At 35.4% G+C, this 22,608-nt stretch overlaps 1 protein-coding gene across 2 annotated transcripts in view; it reads left to right on the top strand.

Moving 5' to 3' along the window:
- The window catches only part of LOC136024828 (protein Skeletor, isoforms B/C-like), a 257,728-nt gene that overhangs the window by 93,564 nt on the left and 141,556 nt on the right, over window positions 1–22,608 (top strand). The window contains exons 7-9 of one of the 2 annotated variants that reach the window (XM_065700310.1): window positions 5,383–5,403; window positions 7,904–8,094; window positions 21,406–21,502. In XM_065700310.1, the coding sequence (XP_065556382.1) occupies window positions 5,383–5,403; window positions 7,904–8,094; window positions 21,406–21,502 (309 nt within the window). The remainder of the gene's footprint in view (window positions 1–5,382; window positions 5,404–7,903; window positions 8,095–21,405; window positions 21,503–22,608) is intronic. The other variant, XM_065700311.1, reaches the window with a different exon arrangement.

Here is a 22,608-nt window from a genome sequence, read left to right as displayed (position 1 = left end):
TATTATTTAGTTCATTATTGGATATGATCTTCGGCACCTCCTGCCCACTTTTGTCTGATAATTCATATTATTAAGTTAATATTGTCTCAAATGAACGTGTGTTGTAGATAGGTCTGAGTGGCATGTCAATGTTATTTCTTTAATAAGAAATACAGGTAAACAAAATTCTATTTTTTCTCAGTGATAAGGAACATTGTTTTTTTTTTTTTTTTCTTGTCTTTATACGAGCTCTGCTCCATGCCAACGGAATGTCGTATAAAATTTCACAATTTAATTGTATTATAATAAAGAACCTTCAACAATGAAAATAATATATTTGTCATTCAATCCCAAATTCTGTGATCTTACTCCCTGTTTTGCTTCATAATGTACCTTATGGTATCAAGGGACTATTTTTTACTCCCTGTTCCACTGCGACACGACTTGTACTGTAGTATCTGGCACCGGACGGGAATTTTTAGATAGCTTCTATAATGCAAATGTTTAAGAAGTACCACGGTCGTCACGCTCCTTACGGTGATATGACATAAATCGGTGGCAGCAGTCCTTTTTCAAATCGATTGGACGCTTGATAGTGTAACTCACATCAAGATCATACTCCTTATTTGAAGTGTTATCTCCTTTTTTTTCTAACATTACTCGAATCTTCGTATGATTATTATTTTTAAGGGGGTGGCTAAATTTAAAAATTACTAAAGGGTCACTCAAATCCCTAATTTGTATATTTAAAGTCTTTAAAATTTAAATTTCTTGGTTTTAGTCAATTGTATTTATTACTAACAAATACTTCGTTAATACTTCGCTTAGCTTTCAGTGTGCAGCCGAAAATTTCTTTTAAATGGATTTAAAATCAATTTCATTTTATTTTATTTAATAGAAACAAATATTAATAATAAAAAAATCAACATTACCACATCCCCAACAAATCCCATGTCATGACGTAGAAGAGGGATAATCAAACAAATCCACCCCCCAAAAAGCTCATTAACCTAAGAAGGGGTTTAAAAAAATAAACGAAAAACAAAGCATAACTACAATATCATGTACTCTGTTACCACTAACTAAACACTCGACACCCAACTCCTTCTTTGACACACATCAATCAAAATGTAATATTAATGATTTAATACTATTTTTTCAATCAATTACATGTCCTATTAACTACATCATTAGAATTATATTAATTAAGTAATCCATTTTTCAACAGCCTTTTAAATTATTGTTTTATTTATTGTACTACTACTAATATTTAATCTTTCTATTCGTGGAAATCCAGGAAATTATTTTTATAAATAGGTCTTGAAATACTTTACCTTACGGTCTGAATTTATAGACCGTAATATCGTTCTAAAATTATAAAACATTGTCTGAAATTATTTTATAAATAGATGTTGAAATACTTTACCTTACGGTCCTGAAATATATTGAATCTCATTGTTTTATCGTAATTGCCTCCTTTTTAAGAAATTTTCGTCCACATTCTAAAATTATAAAAATTGTTTTATGCTAATAACTTTTGAGAAATAGCTTCATGCTTTATGAGTTTTATGAGTTTTGAATCATTGTTCTTTTCAAACTTTTATTTTGAGAACAATAGTTATTTTTGACAAATCATTGATCTTTGTATACCGTTAAGTATCTTGAACCGTTTGAAAATAGTGTACATAATCTTCTTTAGAGCAACTTAGAACAGTGATACAACGAAATACAAAATACATGGTAAGAATTGTACTAGTATTAATTTCTTTTTGCCAAACCCACTCACTCCAGTCAAAAGCACCTCAGACCTAAATATAATTGTAGTTTTATTGCATAAGACCTTCCTCCACTGTCCCCACTAACCATCCTCCTCTCCGGTGGTCATGTTCTTCTTCGTTTCTCGTAATTTCAGATTTGACTGTGTAAAAAAAAATAACCTCGTAACACACAAAAATCCCTAGTCCCCCAGGTAATCCTATTGCCTTGATTAAAGCTTTTCGATAAGCTATCGAGGCTTTTAGAGGATACTTTTAATGAAATTCTGGATATTGGTCAAGTCCCTGACTAATACAGAATTTAACTTCCCATCATTGCTGAAAAGAATAACAAACGCACTTTTGACAATATACCAATATCTTATAATCATACTTTTTCTAAGTTTTATAAGTTTTTTTTCTGTGAAAATGGTAAAATTAAATTATTCAGCAAATTTGGAATCCCAAGAGTTCGGCAATATAACAAACATTTCAAAAACACACTTCCTTTATTTTATCAACACAATTTTTTTCATTTATTATCGTTTTTATAATAAATTATTTTTAATCATTGGAGGTGCATTCCAGTTTCGACAAAAAGTTAATAATATTTAATAGGAATTAAATTTGCTGCTTCGGGTAAGAGGGAAATAACAGCTGGATCAATCCAGAATTAACTTTGTATTAGTATTTTGTAAATATGGTTAAATAGCATTTTAGTGTATTAACTTCTGCATATAAAATTTTAAAATTAGGAAAAATAGAAATGACCAATCTAATGACAACTAATTAGTATAGAGGGATAGACTTTAAAAAGTTTTGGGGCTATATAAAGAATGATAATGGAAGCGGAAATGTTAATACCCAGGCTGTTCCGGAAGCTGATTCATGGCCTGATTACCTATATAATTTGGAAGGTGATTGTGCAGATCTTCAGGAGGTAGCGCATACCCCAGAGATGGTTATTTATCCTATGAGGGAACATGATTACGATTTAGTGGGTGATGTGAATGGCCAAGAGATTAAGTCAATATTTAAGAATTTAAAAGATGGTACTGCTGCGGGTGTTGATGGTATACCAATATTGTTATTTAAGAATTTTCTTTCCATTTTGATGCCGATAATTGTCCTTCTTTGTAATAAGGTGTTGACGTCAGGGCAATGGCCAAGCGCTTGGAAAACATCATTGTTTATACCACTTTTTAAGAGAGGAAACCCGAAGGGTCATGAAATTTATCGTTTAATAGCGCTTGTCCCTGCTTTAAGTAAGGTTTTGGAGAAAATATTAGATACCAGGCTTTCCAATTGGTTAAATAAAAATAATTTAATACATGAGGAACAAGGAGGTTTCAGGACAGGGCATGGGACGACAGATAGTGTTTATTTTAAAGGCATTAATAGATAAATATGGAAAGGGTAAAACTTGTCTTTATGTGGGATTTCTGGATCTCCATAAGGCTTTTGATAGTGTCGACAGAGAGCTATTGAATGATGCCATGCTAAATATTGGCCTTCCCCATTCATTTGTTAGATTGATAGTGAGCATGTATACTTGTGTGAGTGGAATCATTCAAGTTGGTAATAGGTTTTCGAAGCTTTTTTATATTAAGTGGGGAGTAAAACAGGGCAGCACCCTTTCACCTAAGTTTTTTAATATTTTTATTAATGATGTTGTTAACTTTCTAGAGAATAGATGGGCTCCGAAAGTTAGCCTAGGGACTCAAAAACTATCTCTCTTATTATTTGCAGATGATATTGCTTTGGTGGCTAATAAACCGCAAGATCTACAGACTCTTTTGAATCTCATAGAAGAATATTTGCAGATAAAAAAATTAAGGCTGAATACTGAAAAGAGCGAAGTTGTTATTTTTAAAAAAAGGAGGGTTGGGGGTGATGAAAAATATACATTTAAATTTAATAATAAGGAACTATTTATAAGTAAAAGAATAAAATATTTAGGCTTTATCTTATCGGATAATGGAAGCCTAAGGAGTCATGTTGATGAAATAATTAAGAGAGGTAGGGTGGCCATGTCAGCAATATTTAGAAACCCGACGATAATGGGGATTAAAAACCTAAAAATGCATAAAAGAATATTTAACACAAAAATTTTACCCGTGATAGAATATGGAGCAGAGATATGGGGTGGAGAAACGGTGCAGCAACTGGAGTCCCTTCAGCTCCAGTATTATAAAAGAGTGTTTGGTCTACATCAGACAACTCATTCACAGATTCTGAAAGGTGATATGGGCCTGTTTTCTTTAAAGCTACGTAGGTATATTTTAATGCTTAGATTCTGGTTGAAGTTAACTAAGAGTAATGAAGATAGACTAGTAAGAGCGGCATATGAAGAGATGTTGAAATGTGGTTTAAAAACCTCGTGGCCATCCCAAATTAAATCATTACTAGAAAAAGTAGGAATGCCTTATTTATGGAATAATGGTCTTTGCTCTAGTGATGTACCAACAAATTTAGAAAGCCAGGTAAGATTTATATTAGAGAGTCAGGAAATTCAGCATTGGCAAGGGCTGGTTTTAGATTCTACGACCCTACAACATTATAATCAGGCAAAACCTAGTTTTGGAGAGGAAGTTTATTTTAAATTTAATTTACCGGCTATGATTCTACGTCGTTGGATTCAGCTTAAGGCGAATTGTCTCCCAATCCAGAACAGGAAAAAAACTTTCGACAAAAATAAAATGATAGTTGGTCCTGATAGGCGGTATGTTTGTCCCCTTTGTAATGATGATGATGAAGACTTGGATCATTTTCTCCGGAAATGCCCGGTGCTCTTGGATTTACGGGAAATTTATTTGCATGGGATTAATTTGATGCTTCCGGGTATTCTACAAAATAGTAACCCAACCACAATATTTCTCCTTAATAAGAAGAAACAGTTTTATATGACTATTTTCTTTTGTTGCTAGATTAGGCACTTTTTGCGTTGAATTCTGTTTTTTGTGTGTGTTCGTAATTCGTACTGTTGTTAATTTCCTTGCTTGTTTGTTATTTATTTATATTTTTGTGTGTATATGGCCCATGGGTTTTTGAAATACACCTATCTATCTATCTATCTATAGAGGGATAAACACTCATATTTTTATATTTTATTCAGTACTCATTCAATTTCTCATATTTTAGCAATCATATAATGCGTATTAAGTCATTAGTTAATAAATCATTCCAAGTTCATAGTTAAATTGCATTAAATTTGAATTAAAGACGCACTAAATACAATTCTTGCCAGGAACACTCTCTAAAGTAATGTTATTTTAAGATTTTGTAATGTTATGTTATGCAAGCTATGTGTGTATGTATATCATGTATGTTAGTGTAAGCTATATAAGCCAGCGATATGAGTTTAAACTAGATTATTCAACTTAATATAATCTGTCTAGTTACTACTTTCCATTACAGTTTTTCATCAAAATTCTGTTTCGTGCAATACAAAAGAACTAAAAAAAAGAAAGTACAAAGCCTAATTAATAGAAGCAAGAAGATAAATTGAAAGAACTCATTTTCTCCATTTTAGAAAGGTTATAAAATGAAAGTCTTAGTTCATGTTTAATTTCACTACTTTAATTATTTTTTTCCGTTGTATAATCATTTTCGTTAATTTGATTTTAAGCGTTTCGCTTTTCTTTTTAAGCCTCCATGGTGGTATTTCCCGGTAAGTAAAATATTTCAATCTTTAATTTTTTTTTTCATGTTTCTTTTTTAGGACACTTTCAAAAGGTTCTTTTACTCTGATTTTATGAAGAAATAGAAAACATCTGCTACATTTAATAAACATGATAATTTTATTACAGAATAAATAAGTTTTAATATTACACTGGATGAACACCACCCAATAAAAATTATCAAAATACACTTGTCAGTCGTCCTTCTCCCAAGGTCCAGGACATTAGTGCAAAAAGAACAACATAATAAAATAAAATTGATTTTTTAACTTTTTTTCTCATTTTTTTTTTTATCTTTTCAATAGGTCTTTCACTTATTTTATTCTATTTTTTTGCTCTTTTTTCACTGACGACAACTGAGTGGAGATCTTGGGTGAAATATTTTCATTATATACTGTTTGCTTTGGCGGATAGATTTTCTTTGGCGGCAATCTCTGGAGGATGAATTTTCCTCTTTTGTTTTTATTCTAGACTTTTTAGGGTTTTTTTATTGTTGGATTATTTTAGAGCCCCAAATGTTACTTACTTACTTATTTTCAACGGGAACCAGACGATAATCGATCCTGCTCGACACCAATGAACGGTGGGATGACTGACGTAGTCCAACACGATCTGTCAGTAGCTGTCTCTTCTGCAATCTTCAGCCAGTCCTTATCCCAACGACGTCCGTTTCGGCAGAAGCTACCCCAAGGATCCGGGTCATTCTTGAATGACCCAAATGTTGCGCTAAAATGAAAAAAAACATGGAGAACAAATACCAAAGTGGGGGGATTTGCTAGCTCCAACCTTGTAGCTGGATATCATGTTTATTCTACATGTTGACATAGTCCCCTGGCCAGGGTAACAATAATGTGTAGGGACCAAGAAGAGTTCGACTATCACAGATTTTATTATAATACATTTTTTATAAATTTCTGGTTAATTTTATTTGAACATGGCTATTGAATCACTCTTAAACACTTTCTGATCTTCAAAGCTATCAGTTTCAGTAAGAAATTCTTGTATTGAATGCAAAATTTTTTGACATTCAAGTTTCAGACTACAAACTGAATGATCTACAAGACAGATCTAGAAGTTAAATTTAAGTCAGTCACCTTTTACAACCACGATATTTTTTCTCTTCTATTTAATTTCTTATCATATACAGTATATCCTAATCCGTAAAAATTTTCAATTTGATGTCGTTTAATCCAAAATCCTAAAATCATAATTGAAAAGACTACTATTTAAATGCAATGTACCTTCTTTCACATTGCTGTCCTGACAGTTCGAGGCTTAAACTCTTTCCCATAAATGTGTATCTTCTACTGAGCTATACAATGAAATGACAAAATTCGTGCATAATTGGCTAACTATAGAACCATGTGAAAATAAGTGACATATTAAGAATTAAAAAATAAGGAAACATAAGACAATTTTTTATGAGAAGCTGAAAAAATTGTTTTTGTATTAAATGTAAATAAGTTTTTTATTAAATAACTTTTGCCCCATTTCAAACGTCTCCTTAAGTAAGCAAGTAATGCTCTTACTTACAAAAACAAACATATGGACCACCCACTGTGGCACAAAGAAACATGAACTATCTAAAAAATGCAAATAAAATAAAAAGATTGTACTCACCATAAGAATGTCTATGAGAAAGAAAATCTACACGAAAATTGTTGGGTGAAAAACTCCATCTTGCAAAAGTAGCACCAGAATAACATTCTGGGACGTTTCATCATCACGAAGCTTTTTTAAACGACAAATTCAAGATGCTAGGTTTCTCAAAACTTAAGGCTTATGTTGCCACCTGGTGGAAAAAAAACACTAGTTTTAGTGATTTTTTGGTTGATTTAGGGGTTTTCTTCAATGGTCTAGTGATTTATGTGCTTATTAGGTGATTTTTTTAAGCAATTAAAAAATATTTTCTAAATAGTGGTAAATCACCAGGGGTGGCAACGCTGTTAGGGCCCTATACACAATTAGTCAATCATTTGCCTAGATTTTCTCCCTAGATTTGAGTCTGTTGAACTTGCTTTTTAACACATCAACAGGTGGTTTTTCAGGGAGAGCGTCCGTTGAGAGACAATTCTCATAGGAGTGAAGGTATCCGACGAAACTTTTCTTCAAGTAATTTATGGACAAAAAGTCTTTCTTCTTCTAGGTAATCCGGCGGTACAGTGTTTCTGTGTGTTTGGCGTATTGGCTTTACAAAAGGCTGCAGGATTAGTAGAGATATTCTTGTCAGTGGGAGAGGTAGTGGAGGTAGTTGTAGGTACTAGAGGTAGTTGTAGAAAATAGTCTTTGAGAATAGTCTTTAGAGAATAAATCTCTAACTGAGAGATTACAAAGTTGTTTGATCGGTGGTATAACTTGCTTTTGAGGCCCTTTTTTATTATTTTCTTAAGAAGTTCTAGTAGGGATTTAGTAGCCCCTCCAAAAAGTGGGCATCTATATGCCATGCTACTGCCGCAATAACTACAAACTAAAATCTCACTTCTTCTTTAGACTGTCCCACCCCGTCTTCCCAAAGTACAAGACCCAGTTGAACCTCCAACGTTCAGTAGCTGTTTAGAATTTTTGGATGGGAAGCTACAAGTAAGCTGGGCACCCGACACTGAATCAGTCATAATCAAATTATCGGGACGGATTAAAGACAATCAATACATGGCTTTTGGACTCAGTGGAGCTGAAGATAGGTATGCAACTGCCAAGGCAGTCCAAATCCAAACATAGTCATTCCAATATTTTTATTGTAATTACCCCGTATTCATTTCACTACAAATGCTTCTAAGAATTAGAATTAAGGGAAAAATATATTTTTTTTTCTTTTAGCTGTTATTAAAATATTCTTGGATTTTTTTTTTCAGTTCACTGGATATTGGAAACGCTATCCCCCTCTTTTTTTCGCTTATAGGATTTTTTTTTCTTTTCCTTTGTTTTAGCCTTTTTCAGTCATCAGCTTAATTATTTTTTTTTTCTCGCTATGGTTGCGTTGTCGGACAAAACAAAGTAGTTTTTTTTCCCCAAATTGCCCAAAACAAAGGACTCTGGCCCGAAGTGACCAAAGCTAAGAGCAAATAAGAGGGGAAACTCAAGCTTGTGACGGAAGAATAACTGTCAATGCCATCTAACTTTAACCAGCAAGAATCCAAAACAAACTAAAATAAGCTATACAAAATACAATTTAAATTGTGTCTACTGTTTTTTGTATCAGGTTATCACACCAGGAACTTAAAAGCTACTGTTCATTAATCTAATCCTTTACGTTGTTCTATATCTAGTCTAATTTTATAAATCTTTATTTTACGAGGCATTTGGTCTAAACAAACGATTTTCCATAGTTTTTCATGTAGCGTCAGGGTGGCAAACGTGGTCCGCCGTTCTGATTTGCGTAACTCCTCAGCACCACTATTTTGGACCAAAAGTAAACACAAAATGGCACCGAATGCGTAAAATTTAAAAATTGTACGGTCTGTCTCAAATTTGAACAAACAGTAGCTGAAAATTCTGATTTTGCTCCAAAAAGAGTGGTCCTCATTGGCTGTCAGTGACGCTTTGACTAAAAGCGTGAAATTCCACTTTCTCTTTCAATAAATTTAAAATGTCTGATTAGTTGAAAGTGATATCGTACAATCACTTTCATCCAATCAAAGACCATTTTACAATCTTTGTGGTCAGAATGCCCACCAAATACCCAAATATTTTTGTATGCACATTGACAATGCGCAATCACACTAGTTCAAAGCACCAATGCTTGAGGAGGTTACGTTTTGAAAATGACTATGAAGCATTTGAACCAAGTTCACCACCCTGGATCTGTGAACTTCCCGGAGAATAGACATCAAGTAATATTTTATAATAGAGATATATTTGAAAATTTAACAACCAAGGAATTGCTTTACTTAATCAGTTGCTTTAGCTTTATTTGGTGTTTATTTGCACATTTTAGTCATACAGACCTTCTATTTTTCTTAGTAACGTTGCCAGTATGAGGGAGCATTCAGAAAACAGTGTTTCTGTTGTTAAAATCGCACTTACAGATATGGGGTTTTTCTGATCTACCCATGGTATTTTCAATGACCAGGAATGCTAGAAAATTACATTTCCGTGCCCAAAACAAAGATTATGTATTGAATTCTTGTTGGCAATGGGTTACTACCATAGTCAGTGTAGTAGCGTTGACTTTATAAAATGTAATGTGTCACCCACGTACTATTTCTTTCCTGCATCATCGTGTAAGAAAACGGTTGTAGGAACTTAGGCGTGGAGGGAAAACTTAGTAGGTTCTGGGTAGGAAGGTCAGGTCATCTCTCTCATGATTAAGATCGATCCATCAAAGGGCAACTTACCTTCCCTTCAGTGTATAGTCTGTCCCTGTAGTCAAATGGTATCTGGCCAAATTTCAGGATAGACATATCTACTCACAATGTTCAGAAGGTTCAAAAATAAGCAAGTTCAATAAACAGCGATTTCATTCAGATATTTTAACGGGGACCTGTCACACCTCATTGAAACCAATAATACTGGAATTTTTGATAAGTTTGCTTGAAGAGTCCAAATTTATTCGGGAATTTCTACAATCTTTTCTACTTTTGTCACTGAAGTCCCAGAAAAAAAAAATTCACCCTGAAACGTTACAAATCCCATATTTACTTATGAATGTGCACAAATATCAGATAAATACTGTTATAACGTTCTAAAACAGTAGGTGGTAACGAAATGTACGGAGTTTTGGCAACAATATATACGTAAAAAATTTGATTATTATTAAGATTCTGGATATATAAAGTCCGTTTAGCTAAAAGTTACCTGACAGAAATTACAAGTTTAAAAAAAAATTTACCTAATTTCCGGAAAGGAAGAAAACCCCCAGAAAAGGAAGTAATTTTAATGAAAATACCACCATCAAAATCAGCAATTCAGGGGACCCCATTGCAAAAGTTTAACGTCCCTATATGTAAGAATGCGAAAAATTGAAAATTTTCGAGGAAGATGATCAGAGATGGGTGTTTATTGTTTCGTGTTTTTTTTTTTTTTTTTTTTTTTTTTTTTTTTTTTTTTTTTTTTTTTTTTTTTTTTTTTTTTACTGATGTGTCGTGTTGAAAGAATAGTCCGTCTATTTAGGGGGAGGGATCTTTCAAATGGAAATGGGGATTTCTAAAGTCCTCATTTAAGTAGCAAAAGAGATTCTGCCACAGTTCTGAGGCATTTTCTGTCATTTTGTGGTGCAAACCAACATTTTCAGCCCATCAAAATGCTATCAAGTGAGAATTGTAATACAGCCAGTCGATTTAGTATCCAAAAATTATATATGCCCAGTTTCAAAGCCCACGATGCCGCACTGTGATGCATTCACTTCTAAATATGCATGAAGTCTACAGTTCTAGAATCCTTTTTAAGTAGCAAAAGAGATTAGTTCTCAGTATGCTTGAATTTTATGCTACTTTTTGGCGCAAACCCTTAATTTCGGCCCATACGGGGTCAAAATACAATTACGTGAAATCCTGAGATAGCCAATCGATTTATTTATTCCCAGTTTCAAAAGTCTTGCTGTTCGGTGGCGCAATAGTTCCTAAAGATGAGTATAGTCCTTACAAAATAGACGGATAATATAGGCAAGTATTTTAACGCTTCATATATAAAAAAAAAGAATAAAGGTTCCTCGGACGTCATATTGATATTTTATTTGCTGGGTCTCTTTTTATAGGGGTAAATATCAACCCTGTCACCCAACTTTATGGCAGATGGATCCATCCCTGGGCCCTGGAGTCCAAAGAAGAGTATCAATCACAGCTTAGATACCAATATACAGTTATGAAAACTCTATTAATTTTTGCGACACAGTGCACGGTAGCGCTGCTAGCGGTTGGAGACAGGAAACTGGTATTGGTATCTAAGCTGTGTATGCAACAAAACAAAATTGCGTTCCCACCTATGGTGTTGTAGTACGATCTACACATCGGAGCGCGAGCTTGGAGGAGGTGCCAAGTTCAGAGCTCCGTATCCAAAGCTTCTCCTGGGCAAGATAGGAGTTTTCATAACTGTATTGGTATCTAAGCTGTGGCATCAATCCACTCTGCTACCACCGACTTTAAGCTTCACACAACTGAGTCAATTCCTTTGAAGCTTGATACAGGATTTAAAGTAACGTATTAGTGCGCATCAGCTAGTATACAGGAAGACCAGTGGATCTTTTTTGGATGGGGGGAAGGTTTGTTTGTGTCTGATGCCTCACATTTGATTTGTATGCCAAAATCTTCAAATTTTTAGTGATTCTCCAGGTAAATATAGAAGGAGGGATGGGGATGGAGGTTATTAAGTATTTTTACAATACCTCAAGAGCTCATTGGTGCACGTTTCCTATAACTGATAAAATTTTATAGTCCAATTTTTATAAGGGTAATTTATATAAGAAAAAGATTTCCGGTTTCCCCCTCCAACTCCCCCCAATGTCAAAAGATCTTGTCGGGATTTGAAATAAGAGCTCTGAGACATGAGTTTCTTCTAAATATCAAATCAAACAGTTCGTGGTAATCAAACAGTTCGTGGTAACGAACTGTAGTAAGGAGCGACCCGGCTCAATAGTAACCGAAACTCTAAAAAATGGAATTTTGATACCAATAGTTGCATAAAAAAATTGCATTTTAATGCTGATTTTAAATATATAAGTTTCATCAAGTTTAGTCTTATCCATCACAAGTTACGAGTCTGAAAAAATTTGCCTTATTTTAGAAAATAGGGGGGAAAACCCCTAAAAGTCATACAAATCTTAACGAAAATCACCCCATCAGATTCAGCGTATCAGAATACCCGATTGTAGAAGTTTCAAGTTCCTATCTACAAAAATGTGGAATTTTGCATTTTTTGCCAGAAGACCTATCATGGATGCGTGTTTATTGTTTTTTTTTGTTGTTTTTTTGTTTGTTTTTTTTCCCCGGGGGTGATCGTATCGACTCAGTGGTCCTAGAATGTCACGAGAGGCCTCATTCTAACGGAAATTAAAAGTTCTAGTGCCCCTTTTAAATGACCCGGAAGTTGGAGGGCATTTAGGCCCCCTCCCACGCTCATTTTTACCCAAAGTCAACGGATCAAAATTCTGAGATAGCCATTTTTTTCAACATAGTCGAAAAACCTATTAACTCTGTCCTTGGGGCCGACTTACTTAGTCCCCGTGGGAGGGGCTGCAAATTACAAACTTCGACTAGTGTTTACATATAGTAATGGTTATTGGGAAGTGTACAGACGTTTTCACATGGATTTTTCGGTTTGGGGGAGATGGAGAAGATGTGGGGGGAGAATTTTTTTTATGATTTTAAAAAGTAGAGTTGTGACAAAGAGTCAAACTTTAGCGTAAAGAGTGAGGTGTTGAGGAGGGGACAACCCCTTTACTATACGGAATAATTTCTGTTCGTTTTAAGTTTTAATGTCGCTCCTTACTTTCAGTTAAAAAAACTTGTTTTTTTATGTAATTTCATTAAGATCCGGTTACCCGTTCTCAAGTTAAAAATACCTCAATTTTTCTGATTTTTCTTAATTAACAACCCCCAGCTCCCTCAAAGAGAACGGATCCATACCAATTATGTCAATCTCGTATCTATAACTTATTTTTCCCATCAAGTTTCATCCCGATTTTTCCACTCAAAAGGTTTTTCAAGATTTCCGGTTTCCAAGATTTCTGTTTCCCCCCTCCAACCCTCTATGTCCCCGGATCCGATTTGAATTGAAAACAGAGCATCGGAGACATAAGATGCTTCTATATATCAAGTTTCATTAAGATCCGATCACCCATTCGTAAGATACCTCAATTTTCACATTTTCCGAGAATTCCGGTTTCCCCCTCGAACTCCCTTCAGTGTCAACGGATCTGGTGGAGATTTGAATTGAGAGTTCTAAAGCACAAGATTCTTCTAGATATCAAATTTTATTAAGATATGATGACCCGTTCGCAAGATGCAAATACCTCATTTTTCTAATTTTTCTGAAATACCCCCCCCCCAAACTCCACCAAAGAGAGTGGATCCGGTCCAGTTATGTCAGTTACCTATCTTGGACTTATGCTTATTCTTTCCTCCAAGTGTCATTTTGATCTCTCCACTTTGAGCGTTTTCCAAGATTTCCGGTCCTCCCCCTCCCTTATGACACTGGATCCGGTCGGTATTTAGAATCAGAGATCCAAGTTTTGAGGTCCTTCATAAATTTCATTATTCTCTTTCGTAAGTCAAAAATACCTCATTTTTTCTAATTTTCAGAACTAACCCCCGCCCCCAACTCCCCCAAAGAGAGCAGATCCGTTCCAGTTATGTCAATCCCGTATCTAGGACTTCTGCTTATTTTTCCCACCAATTTTCATCCCGATCGTTCCACTCTAAGCGTTTTCCAAGATTTTAGTTCCCCCCCCCCCCAACTCCCCCCAATGTTACCAGATCTGGTCGGGATTTAAAATAAGAGCTTTGAAACACGATATCCTTCCAAACTTCATATTTCATTAACATCCCATCACCCGTTCGTAAGTTAAAGATACTTCATTTTTTCTATTTTTTCCGAATTAACCGACCCCCCACTCCCCCCCCCCCCCAGATGGTCAAATCGCGAAAACGAATCGTGAATTTCTAATTTAATCTGGTCCTGTCCCTGATACGCCTGCCAAATTTCATCGTCCTAGCTTACCTGGATGTGCCTAAAGTAGCAAAACCGGGACAGACAAACAGACCGACTGACAGACCGACAGACAGACAGACCGACAGAATTTGCGATCGCTATATGTCACTTGGTTAATACCAAGTGCCATAATAAATAAATCTTAAGCTGGTTTTGGTTTCATTATCTATCATAAAGTACAAGATTATATTAGACTAATATGATCAATTGCTAATGATGGTTAAGGGACGGGGAACGATAGAAATTAATCCGCATAGCCCTGTTGAACTGGAATATGGTCAATTAGAAATATTTGATTTTCTGCCCATCGCTCACTTCATTTATTGTTCTTTGTTCCATGATAAAGAAAAAGAAGACATATGTTGACACTGTTAAATAGGATTAACGGGAAGTTTTCGCTCAAGAACGATATTATCGCTTGCTACAGGAAAATCGCGAACAATCAGATTTTTTTAGGAATTTCAGGAAGTCAGAGCAAACAATTCAGACCTTTTCACCACAAAACAGGTTCAGAATTTAATAAACCCTATGCATTACTTCAAAATAGCAGTAATAATAATCATATCTATTTAAAACCCACAAAATACAATGATAAGACTGCAGAGTAAACGCAAAAAAAGAAAAAAAACAACCATAAACACACGACAACTCACCACAAACTCAACTCAAAAAATGGCCAAAGCGAGTCAAACAAACAAATCATTTGCTGAGTTTTAAAACATAGATCTGCAGATATGTGTTTCAGTCGTGAGGGCGCATCAACAATGTTAAATTACCACTACAACCGCTCTGTACAACCACTCTGTGGTTCTGCTGCGGCAGGCGCAGCAGATATTTACAGTACTTAAAATATCCTGAGAGTATTTTCTTTGTACTCTTCTTGCGAAGGAGGAAAGCAAAATCAAAAAGATTAAAAATAGCAGGGCATTTTCGGTTATACCGGCCACGATTGGGTGAAGTTATTCCGTAACCAACCCGCATACTTCTCAGCACTCTGGACATTATAGCGAAGAAAGTAGACGAAAGTGACGTGGAAGAAGATAGATCTAACAATTTATACTTGCTGAAAATTGTATAGCTGAAGAACTCAAGCAAGGAGGCGATTCTGGCGGAGGACTCCCAAAACACAAAAACTCACATTTGGCAGCATTAACTGAAAGGCATACTGCGGACAGTGCGGCTGAAAGCAGGTCAAAGTTGGCAATTAGATTTTGCTTTTTCAAACAGTTCGTGGTAACGAACTGTAGTAAGGAGCGACCCGGCTCAATAGTAACCGAAACCTTAAAAAATTGAATTTTGATAACAATAATTACATCATAAGATTTGTATTTTAATGCTGATTTTAAATATATGTTTCATCAAGTTTAGTCTTACCCACCAAAAGTTACGAGCCTGAGAAAATTTGCCTTATTTTAGAAAATAGGGGGAAACACACCCTAAAAGTAATAGAATCTTAACGAAAATCACACCATCGTATTCAACGTATCAGAGAAACCTACTGTAGAAGTTTGAACCTCCTGTCTAAAAAAATGTGGATATTTTTTTTTGCTAGAAGACTGATCACGGGTGCGTGTTTTTTTTTTTTTTTTTTTTTTTTTTTTTTTTTTTTTTTTTTTTTTTTTTTTTTTTTTTTTCAGGGGTGATCGTATCGACCCAGTGGTTCTAGATTATTGCAAGAGGGCTCATTCTAATGGGAAAAAAAAGTTATGGTGCCCTTTTTAAGTGACCAAAAATATTTGAGGGCACGCTCATTGTTTTTCCAAAGTCACGTGACCAAAATTCTGAGATAGCCATTTTGTTCACCATAGTCGAAAAACCTACAAGCTATGTCTTTGGGGACGACTTACTCCCCCATAGTCCCCATGGGAGGGGCTACAAGTCACAAACTTTGACCAGTGTTTATATATAGTAATGGTTATTGGGAAGTGTACAGACGTTTTCAGGGTAATTTTTTTGGTTTGGAGGGGGGAAGAGTTGAGGGGGGGGTAACGTGGGAGGATCTTTCTATGGAGGAATTTGCCAAGGGGGAAGAGAATTTCAATGAAGGGAGTGCAGGATGTTCTAGCTTTATTAAAAAAAAAAAACAATGAAAAAATAAATATGAAAAGTTTTTCTACTGAAAGTAAGGAGCAGCATTAAAACTTAAAACAAACAGAAATAAGTACGTATATGAGGAGTTCACCTCCTCATAATACCTCGGTCTTTACGCTAAACTATTTTTAGTAATTTCAACTATTTATTCTACGGCCTTTGTGATTCAGGGGTCATTTTTAAGGAATTGGGACAAAATTTAAGCTTTAATGTAAAGAGCAAGGCAAAGCTTTCATATACGTAATAAAAACATACGAATATAGAAGTTCGTTACGTAAGTTAATTCGTAAGTTATGTATATTTTTTACTAATGAAAACGTTCGTAAAAAGTTAAAAGTTCTAGTTGCCTTTTTAAGTGATCAAAAAAGTGGAGGGCAACTAGGCCTCCTCCCCCGCTCCTTTTTCTCAAAATCTTCCGATTGAAACTATGAGAAAGCCATTTAGCAAAAAAAATAGTATGCAAATTTGTTTTAATTATTTATGTGCGGAGAGCCAAAGTGAAAACATGCATTAATTCAAAAACTTTCAGAAAATCAATTAAAAAAAACTAATTTTTTAACTGAAAGTAAGGAGCGACATTAAAACTTACAATGAACAGAAATTACTCCGTATATATAAGGGGATTTTCTTCCTCATCGCCCCGCTCTTTATGCTAATGTTTTTTACTGATTTAAAAAGTACAGTTAAGAGAAGGAGTCAAACTTTAGCGTAAAGAGCGGGGCGTTGAGGAGAAAAATCCCCTTACATATACGGAGTAATTTCTGTTCGTTTCAAGTTTTAATGTCGCTCCTTACTTTCAGTTAAAAAAAAACTTTTTTTTGTATTTAATCTGGGTAAGAAGCAAAACATCATCAGCATAAGCAACGTGACTACTGCCTAAACTGTCATTGTAAAAAACTGACGGCTAAAGACGTCGGAGACTCGACGCTAAAAAAAAAAACTATGCTCGGAGATAACACGGTACCTTGCCCAACGCCTTTTTTTAACAGGAATATGCTCCCCTACAGTACCATTCCACCCTAACTGAAGAATCAGCATACCAATACTTAAGCACGGAAACCACAGAAAGGTTAACGCCAAACGCTTCTAGAGGCAACAAAGCATTTGAATAAATTACATTATCAAAAGCTTTTGATATATCAACAGTCAAACAATACAGGGGAATTTTTTTTTTAGAAACAGCTTATTTCACTAGCCGACTCACAATGTGGTGACCTTGAACGCAGCCCATACCTTTTCTAAAACCAAGCTGGAAGGGCGTAAAACCACACTTGGAGTTATTGGCCAGTAGCAGCACATATTCAAATAACTTACTAACAAAACAAGACACAGTGATTGACTGGTAATTAGAGCAAGCACTGGGGTCTTTATCCATCTGAACAATGGAAGATTTACAACCAGACAAAAACTATCTGGCACAATGGACTGTGCCAAGCACATCTCAAACAATAACTGCAAATGCTTCAGTAGTTCAGGACAACCATAAGCAAAAAAACTTGAAGCAAAGACCATCACTATCGGGAGACTCAGACTTATTCACTTACTTGAGAGCTCGGAGTATAACACCAGATTCCACCAATAGCATTTGAGATTAGTTGATACAAACTGGGATGATTAAGTTGACTAGTTTTGTAAAATGATTTTGGAGATTAACATTAAATGAAAGCAAAACATTTTTTGCTTTCGGGAAACGAAATCACATAGCCGGAAGAGAGGAATTGATTGGAGGCGAAAAATTTACATTGTTTATAACTCTATCCCAGAATCTTTTGTCGCAGGGACCATCCCAGGGATTCAGTCTCTCTTTACGCAGGGAATACTTGTACTCTCGTTTGGTTTTCTGCTTTATTTGATGGACTGAACCAAAAGGAGGACGATCACAGGCTATCCACATGCGGAGCCAGAACTTAGCTTTTTGTTTAGCTATCTTCATTTTAGGGTCAGCCTTCCACAAGGGATTGTGAATACCCATTCACACGGGCTCATAGGGAAAGCTTTTTTAGCGGCAGACTTGAGACAAAACACTATTTGCTGATAATACGAGTTGATATATATCCGAGTTTGAGTTTGTAAGTTTTATATAGAAATGTTTGCAATAAGTGGAATGGTAATTTAATAGATGATAATGATTGGGACTATGTCAATACATAAAGGGGGACATTGGCCTTTTCCCAATTTATCGTTGAGAACCACTTGGGATAGTTTTGGCACACAGATCTTGCCATAGAGCAAGATAGTTGGCCTGTGATTAGTAAATGATTGTCATCGATTTTAGAGTCGTCCACTTGAGCGATTGATGAAAGTATAATTGAACCTGACACAATTATATGATCAAGATTGAAAGTAAGACCACCACGATTGTGAATATAATTAAATAGAAGATCTTTATCAGCCAGATAGAATCCTCTGGACAGTGAATCGAAAAAATTCCAGATTGGTCAGAATTAGGTAATAAGTCAGTATTCATATCGCCTGCGAGAACCCATTCGGTATTTTGTTCTGAAAGGTCGCTAAGAAGTGTTCGTATTCGATTACATGCTTTTGAAAACGAGACAACGACTGCACAGTATTTCTATTAAAGAGGAAATAAACGTTTATTAGTGCAGTATCACCACATTTTTTGTTATGATGTTAGCATCACTTTGCAATAATATCGGCTGAGTGTTATGTCTGAGATAGATGGCCAGACCTCCTTCTGGGCGGCTCTTTAGAATGTATAATATATCCGAAAACCCTTTAGGCTATCAGCATCCACCTTAGAGAGAAGGTGCTCCTATAAAAACAGTATGTCATTGTCAAGAAGCTCATTAATTAGTAGATCCTTGTCTTTTGTACCATTAATATTAAGGGATCCGAAGCTAAACAGAATTTGAGCATTCATTTATTAGCGTTGTAGATAGTCGATCGGAGAATTTTACATTTCAGACTTAAACATACGTGTTTCATAGTAAAATTTGTAGATTTTTGAGGGGCTTGGCAAGTGTTTTCCGTGGAATTCACATGAGGGCCAGAACATCTGGAACACTTGGGATGTGCTGATGACTAGGGACAAGCTCCAATCAGGTGATAAGTACTTTGAAAGTGATAGCCTCGACGTGGAATCGATTGAAAGGACCGCGTTCAGAGTGACGATCCCGTCATGACCATTCAGCGTTTCGAGCTTCTTTATGTGTAGGATAGGTTCACTGAGCTCCAGGGGTGGGTTCCTTACAACGACAGCGTATAACAGTTTTTCCGTATTTGGAGTGGCAGATCTAAGCTTAGGACTGCCCTCAGTAACTTTAGATGCAGTGTCACGCAGTTGTTCGAGACAAGAGTTCACCTTGGCACTGAGGGTACTGAAGGCATCGATAGGAATCATTAGCACTTCGCTGGGACATTTGATGACAAAGTCTGGAAGCTTCATGTTCTGGGAATCCACTTTGCAAGCAAAGAAATAATGTCCGAAGCACAGTACAATGCAGCAATTGCTCCTACGTGCTTCGAAGGGAATTCGTTAGGAAAGAGCTTAAAAAAAGCAATCTATGGGTCTCAGAAAGAGAAGAAGACTCGAAGAAATTGGTCAAGTACTCTTTTATCATATCAGAAGAAACTCCTTTAGCAAGATTTTTCTGCACAAAGCACACGATAGGATTATAGAACAGTTCCTCTTTGCACCAGTTCCCATTTAAAAATTTTAATGCTCCAATACCGTAAAATCGATCACCCCAATAAACAAAGGAAGCGACAGTCCCGTTCCACCTAATCCTCAGAGTTTACGGGGGAATCTCCCGCAGAAGCGCCATTTGGGGGGGGGGGGGGTCAGGGGTTGCCCACCCCAGATTTTCCAGGGGGGCCAAGCTTCCACCGCAAAGGGCCCTTTGCCGGCCATAATAATCCATTATGTCCAACATAATCTATTCTGTCCAACTGATTTGAAATTACTACACGCCTATTAACCAAAGAGCCTAATTACTTGACGACCCTTGGGTTAATTACGCTATTTGCTATTAATTATTGTAAACTTTGAAAGTAGGTAAGATACATAATAAAATTTTCGAGTTCTGTCAAATGCCCATTTCCTAGATGATTACGCGACACGAAGTGAGTCGGGGGGGCCCAAGATGGAGTTTATGCCCACCCCAAGATTTGGTCCAAATGGCGCCTCTGATCTCCCGGCAAGCACAACGGCAATTGTGACGGGGAACTGCCCTCTTCTGCTTGCCAATTAGTGTTACTCTAAAACGGCTTGGCACTCTATAAATAAATGTCTAGAAACAAGGTCAGTAGATCAGTAGACACGTATGTAGGCCAAAAATATGTCGGGATTATACGTTACTAATCCCTATTGCGGGATTTTTGTTTTCTTCGCTACAACTTACTGATGTATTAGTGTCCATAGAATATCCAATTTTGATGTTGATATTGTGAACTCTGATCTGAAACAGTTCTGGTGTTAGATAAAGATCGAAATATTGGTGCAACTAGGGAATTTTGGGGGGAATTTAAAAATATCATATCGTCTTTGTGTATTATTCTGATTATAGTTTAAATGAATAATTTCACTTATTCAGTTATGCAGCCTGGCTACTTAAAATACTTATTCGTATCATCCACGACTTCTAAGCAATAATTATTTCTGAACTGGGTTTTCCCTATTAGTAGGCTGGGGTTTTTCCCTATTAGTAGTTTCCCTATTAGTAGGTAGGTAGGATGTTGATGGAACATCAACATCCTTTTGTGTTTAAAATACGAATAAGTACCTAGAATTTAAATTTTGAATAGGTTAAAAGACTTACACTAATTTCATTTAGCTTTACATGTTTTTTTTTATTGTATCTAGTACATTTTAAATTTATTGTATTTTATTATATTGCCATATTTTTACCTTGGCTGTATTTTATTCGATGCACTTTTCAAATGCTTCTAATAATATTTAACATGTATTCTGAATGCGGCTATGACTATTACACAATTCTTAAAGGTGTAATATTTTAAATAAGACAGTGGAAGTTATTTTTTCCATTGTCATATTTAAAATATTACACTCGTTTTTAATACTTTCATTTGTCTAATTTCTTATTGGAAAAACAGTGCAGTCTAATTATTTAGATTATATTTTTTAGATTTTAGATTTTTTTTAATTGTTTAGATTTTAAATAAATTCTTATTTCTACAGTCTTTTGAAGCACTGGGACTTTTAATTGTGATTGATTTCTGAAATTGCAAGTAAAAGCTATGAATGCATCTGTTTATTGACTCTAATCACTTTCTTGTAGATCACAAATGATAAATGGTGATGTGACTGTTGCATTTCATGATGTAGAAACCCAACAATTTGTGGCTGAGGATTATTTTTTGCAGGCGAAATCCCAGGTAGGTAAATCCTAAATTCCGGATAAATGCTTTGATCTAATTATGTCTTAGCTTAGAATAAAACCATATGAAATTTTATGTATTATCATGCTAAAGATGGCTAGTCCTAAAGTAAGGCTTTCTAGTTCTGAGTGGATGGAAACTAAAAAGTAAGGCTTTCTGGTTTAAATTCAACAGTTTCAAGCGAATCGTATAAAAAAAGTCGTTTCGTGAAAAAAAAATTATGTGAAAATTGCACAAAAAGCTAGGTCGTATAGTTTTAACCAGCATATGGTTTTATATGTTCTCCGATACGTTCTCATTCTAAATCAAATTACAAGTTTTAGTGCCCTATTTCAGTACCAAAAACTGGAGGGCAACTATGCCCCTCCCACGCTCATTTTTTCTCGAAGTAACCGGATCAAAATTTTAAGATAGTCATTTTGTTCAGCATAGTCGAAAAATCTAATAACTATGTCTTTGAGGACGACTTAATCCTTCCCCAGTCCCCGGGGGAAGGGCTGTAAGTTATGAACTTTGCCCATTGTTTACATAGGGTATTGGTTATTGGGAACTATGCAGACGTTTTCAGGGTGATTTTTCTCGTGGTGGGGGGGGGGGGGGGCTCGGAGGTACGTGCGAGTATCTTTCCATGGAGAAATTTATCATGGGGGAAGAGATTTTCCGTCAAGGAATGCTGGATTTTCCAGTATTATTTAAAAAACAACAAGAAATTAAATCTAAAAAAAACAAGTTTTTTCAACTGAAAGTAAGGAGCAACATTAAAACTTAAAACGAAAGGAAATTATTACGTATATGAAGGGGTTTGTCCCTCCTCAATGCCTCGCTCTTTACACTAAAGTATTTTTAGTAATTTGAGAAGAGCTATTTATTCCAATTAAACGGCCGATGGGATTCTGGGGTCATTCTAAATGAATTTGAACAAAATTCGAACTTTTTGTGAAAAGAGCGAGGTATTGACGGGGGGGTGAACCCTTTCATATACGTGATAAAAAATATACAAATATAGAAGCTCATTGTTTAATTTAATTCGTAAGTTACTTGTATTCATTACTGATAAAAACGTTCGTAAATAAAATTAAAAGCTCTAGTGGCCTTTTTACGTA

The sequence above is a fragment of the Artemia franciscana genome, chromosome 3 (genome assembly GCF_032884065.1).
Source record: "Artemia franciscana chromosome 3, ASM3288406v1, whole genome shotgun sequence".
NCBI classification, from domain to species: Eukaryota; Metazoa; Arthropoda; class Branchiopoda; order Anostraca; family Artemiidae; genus Artemia; species Artemia franciscana.
Note: the sequence above shows the minus strand (reverse complement) of the source record. Positions and strands in the feature narration are given on the sequence as shown.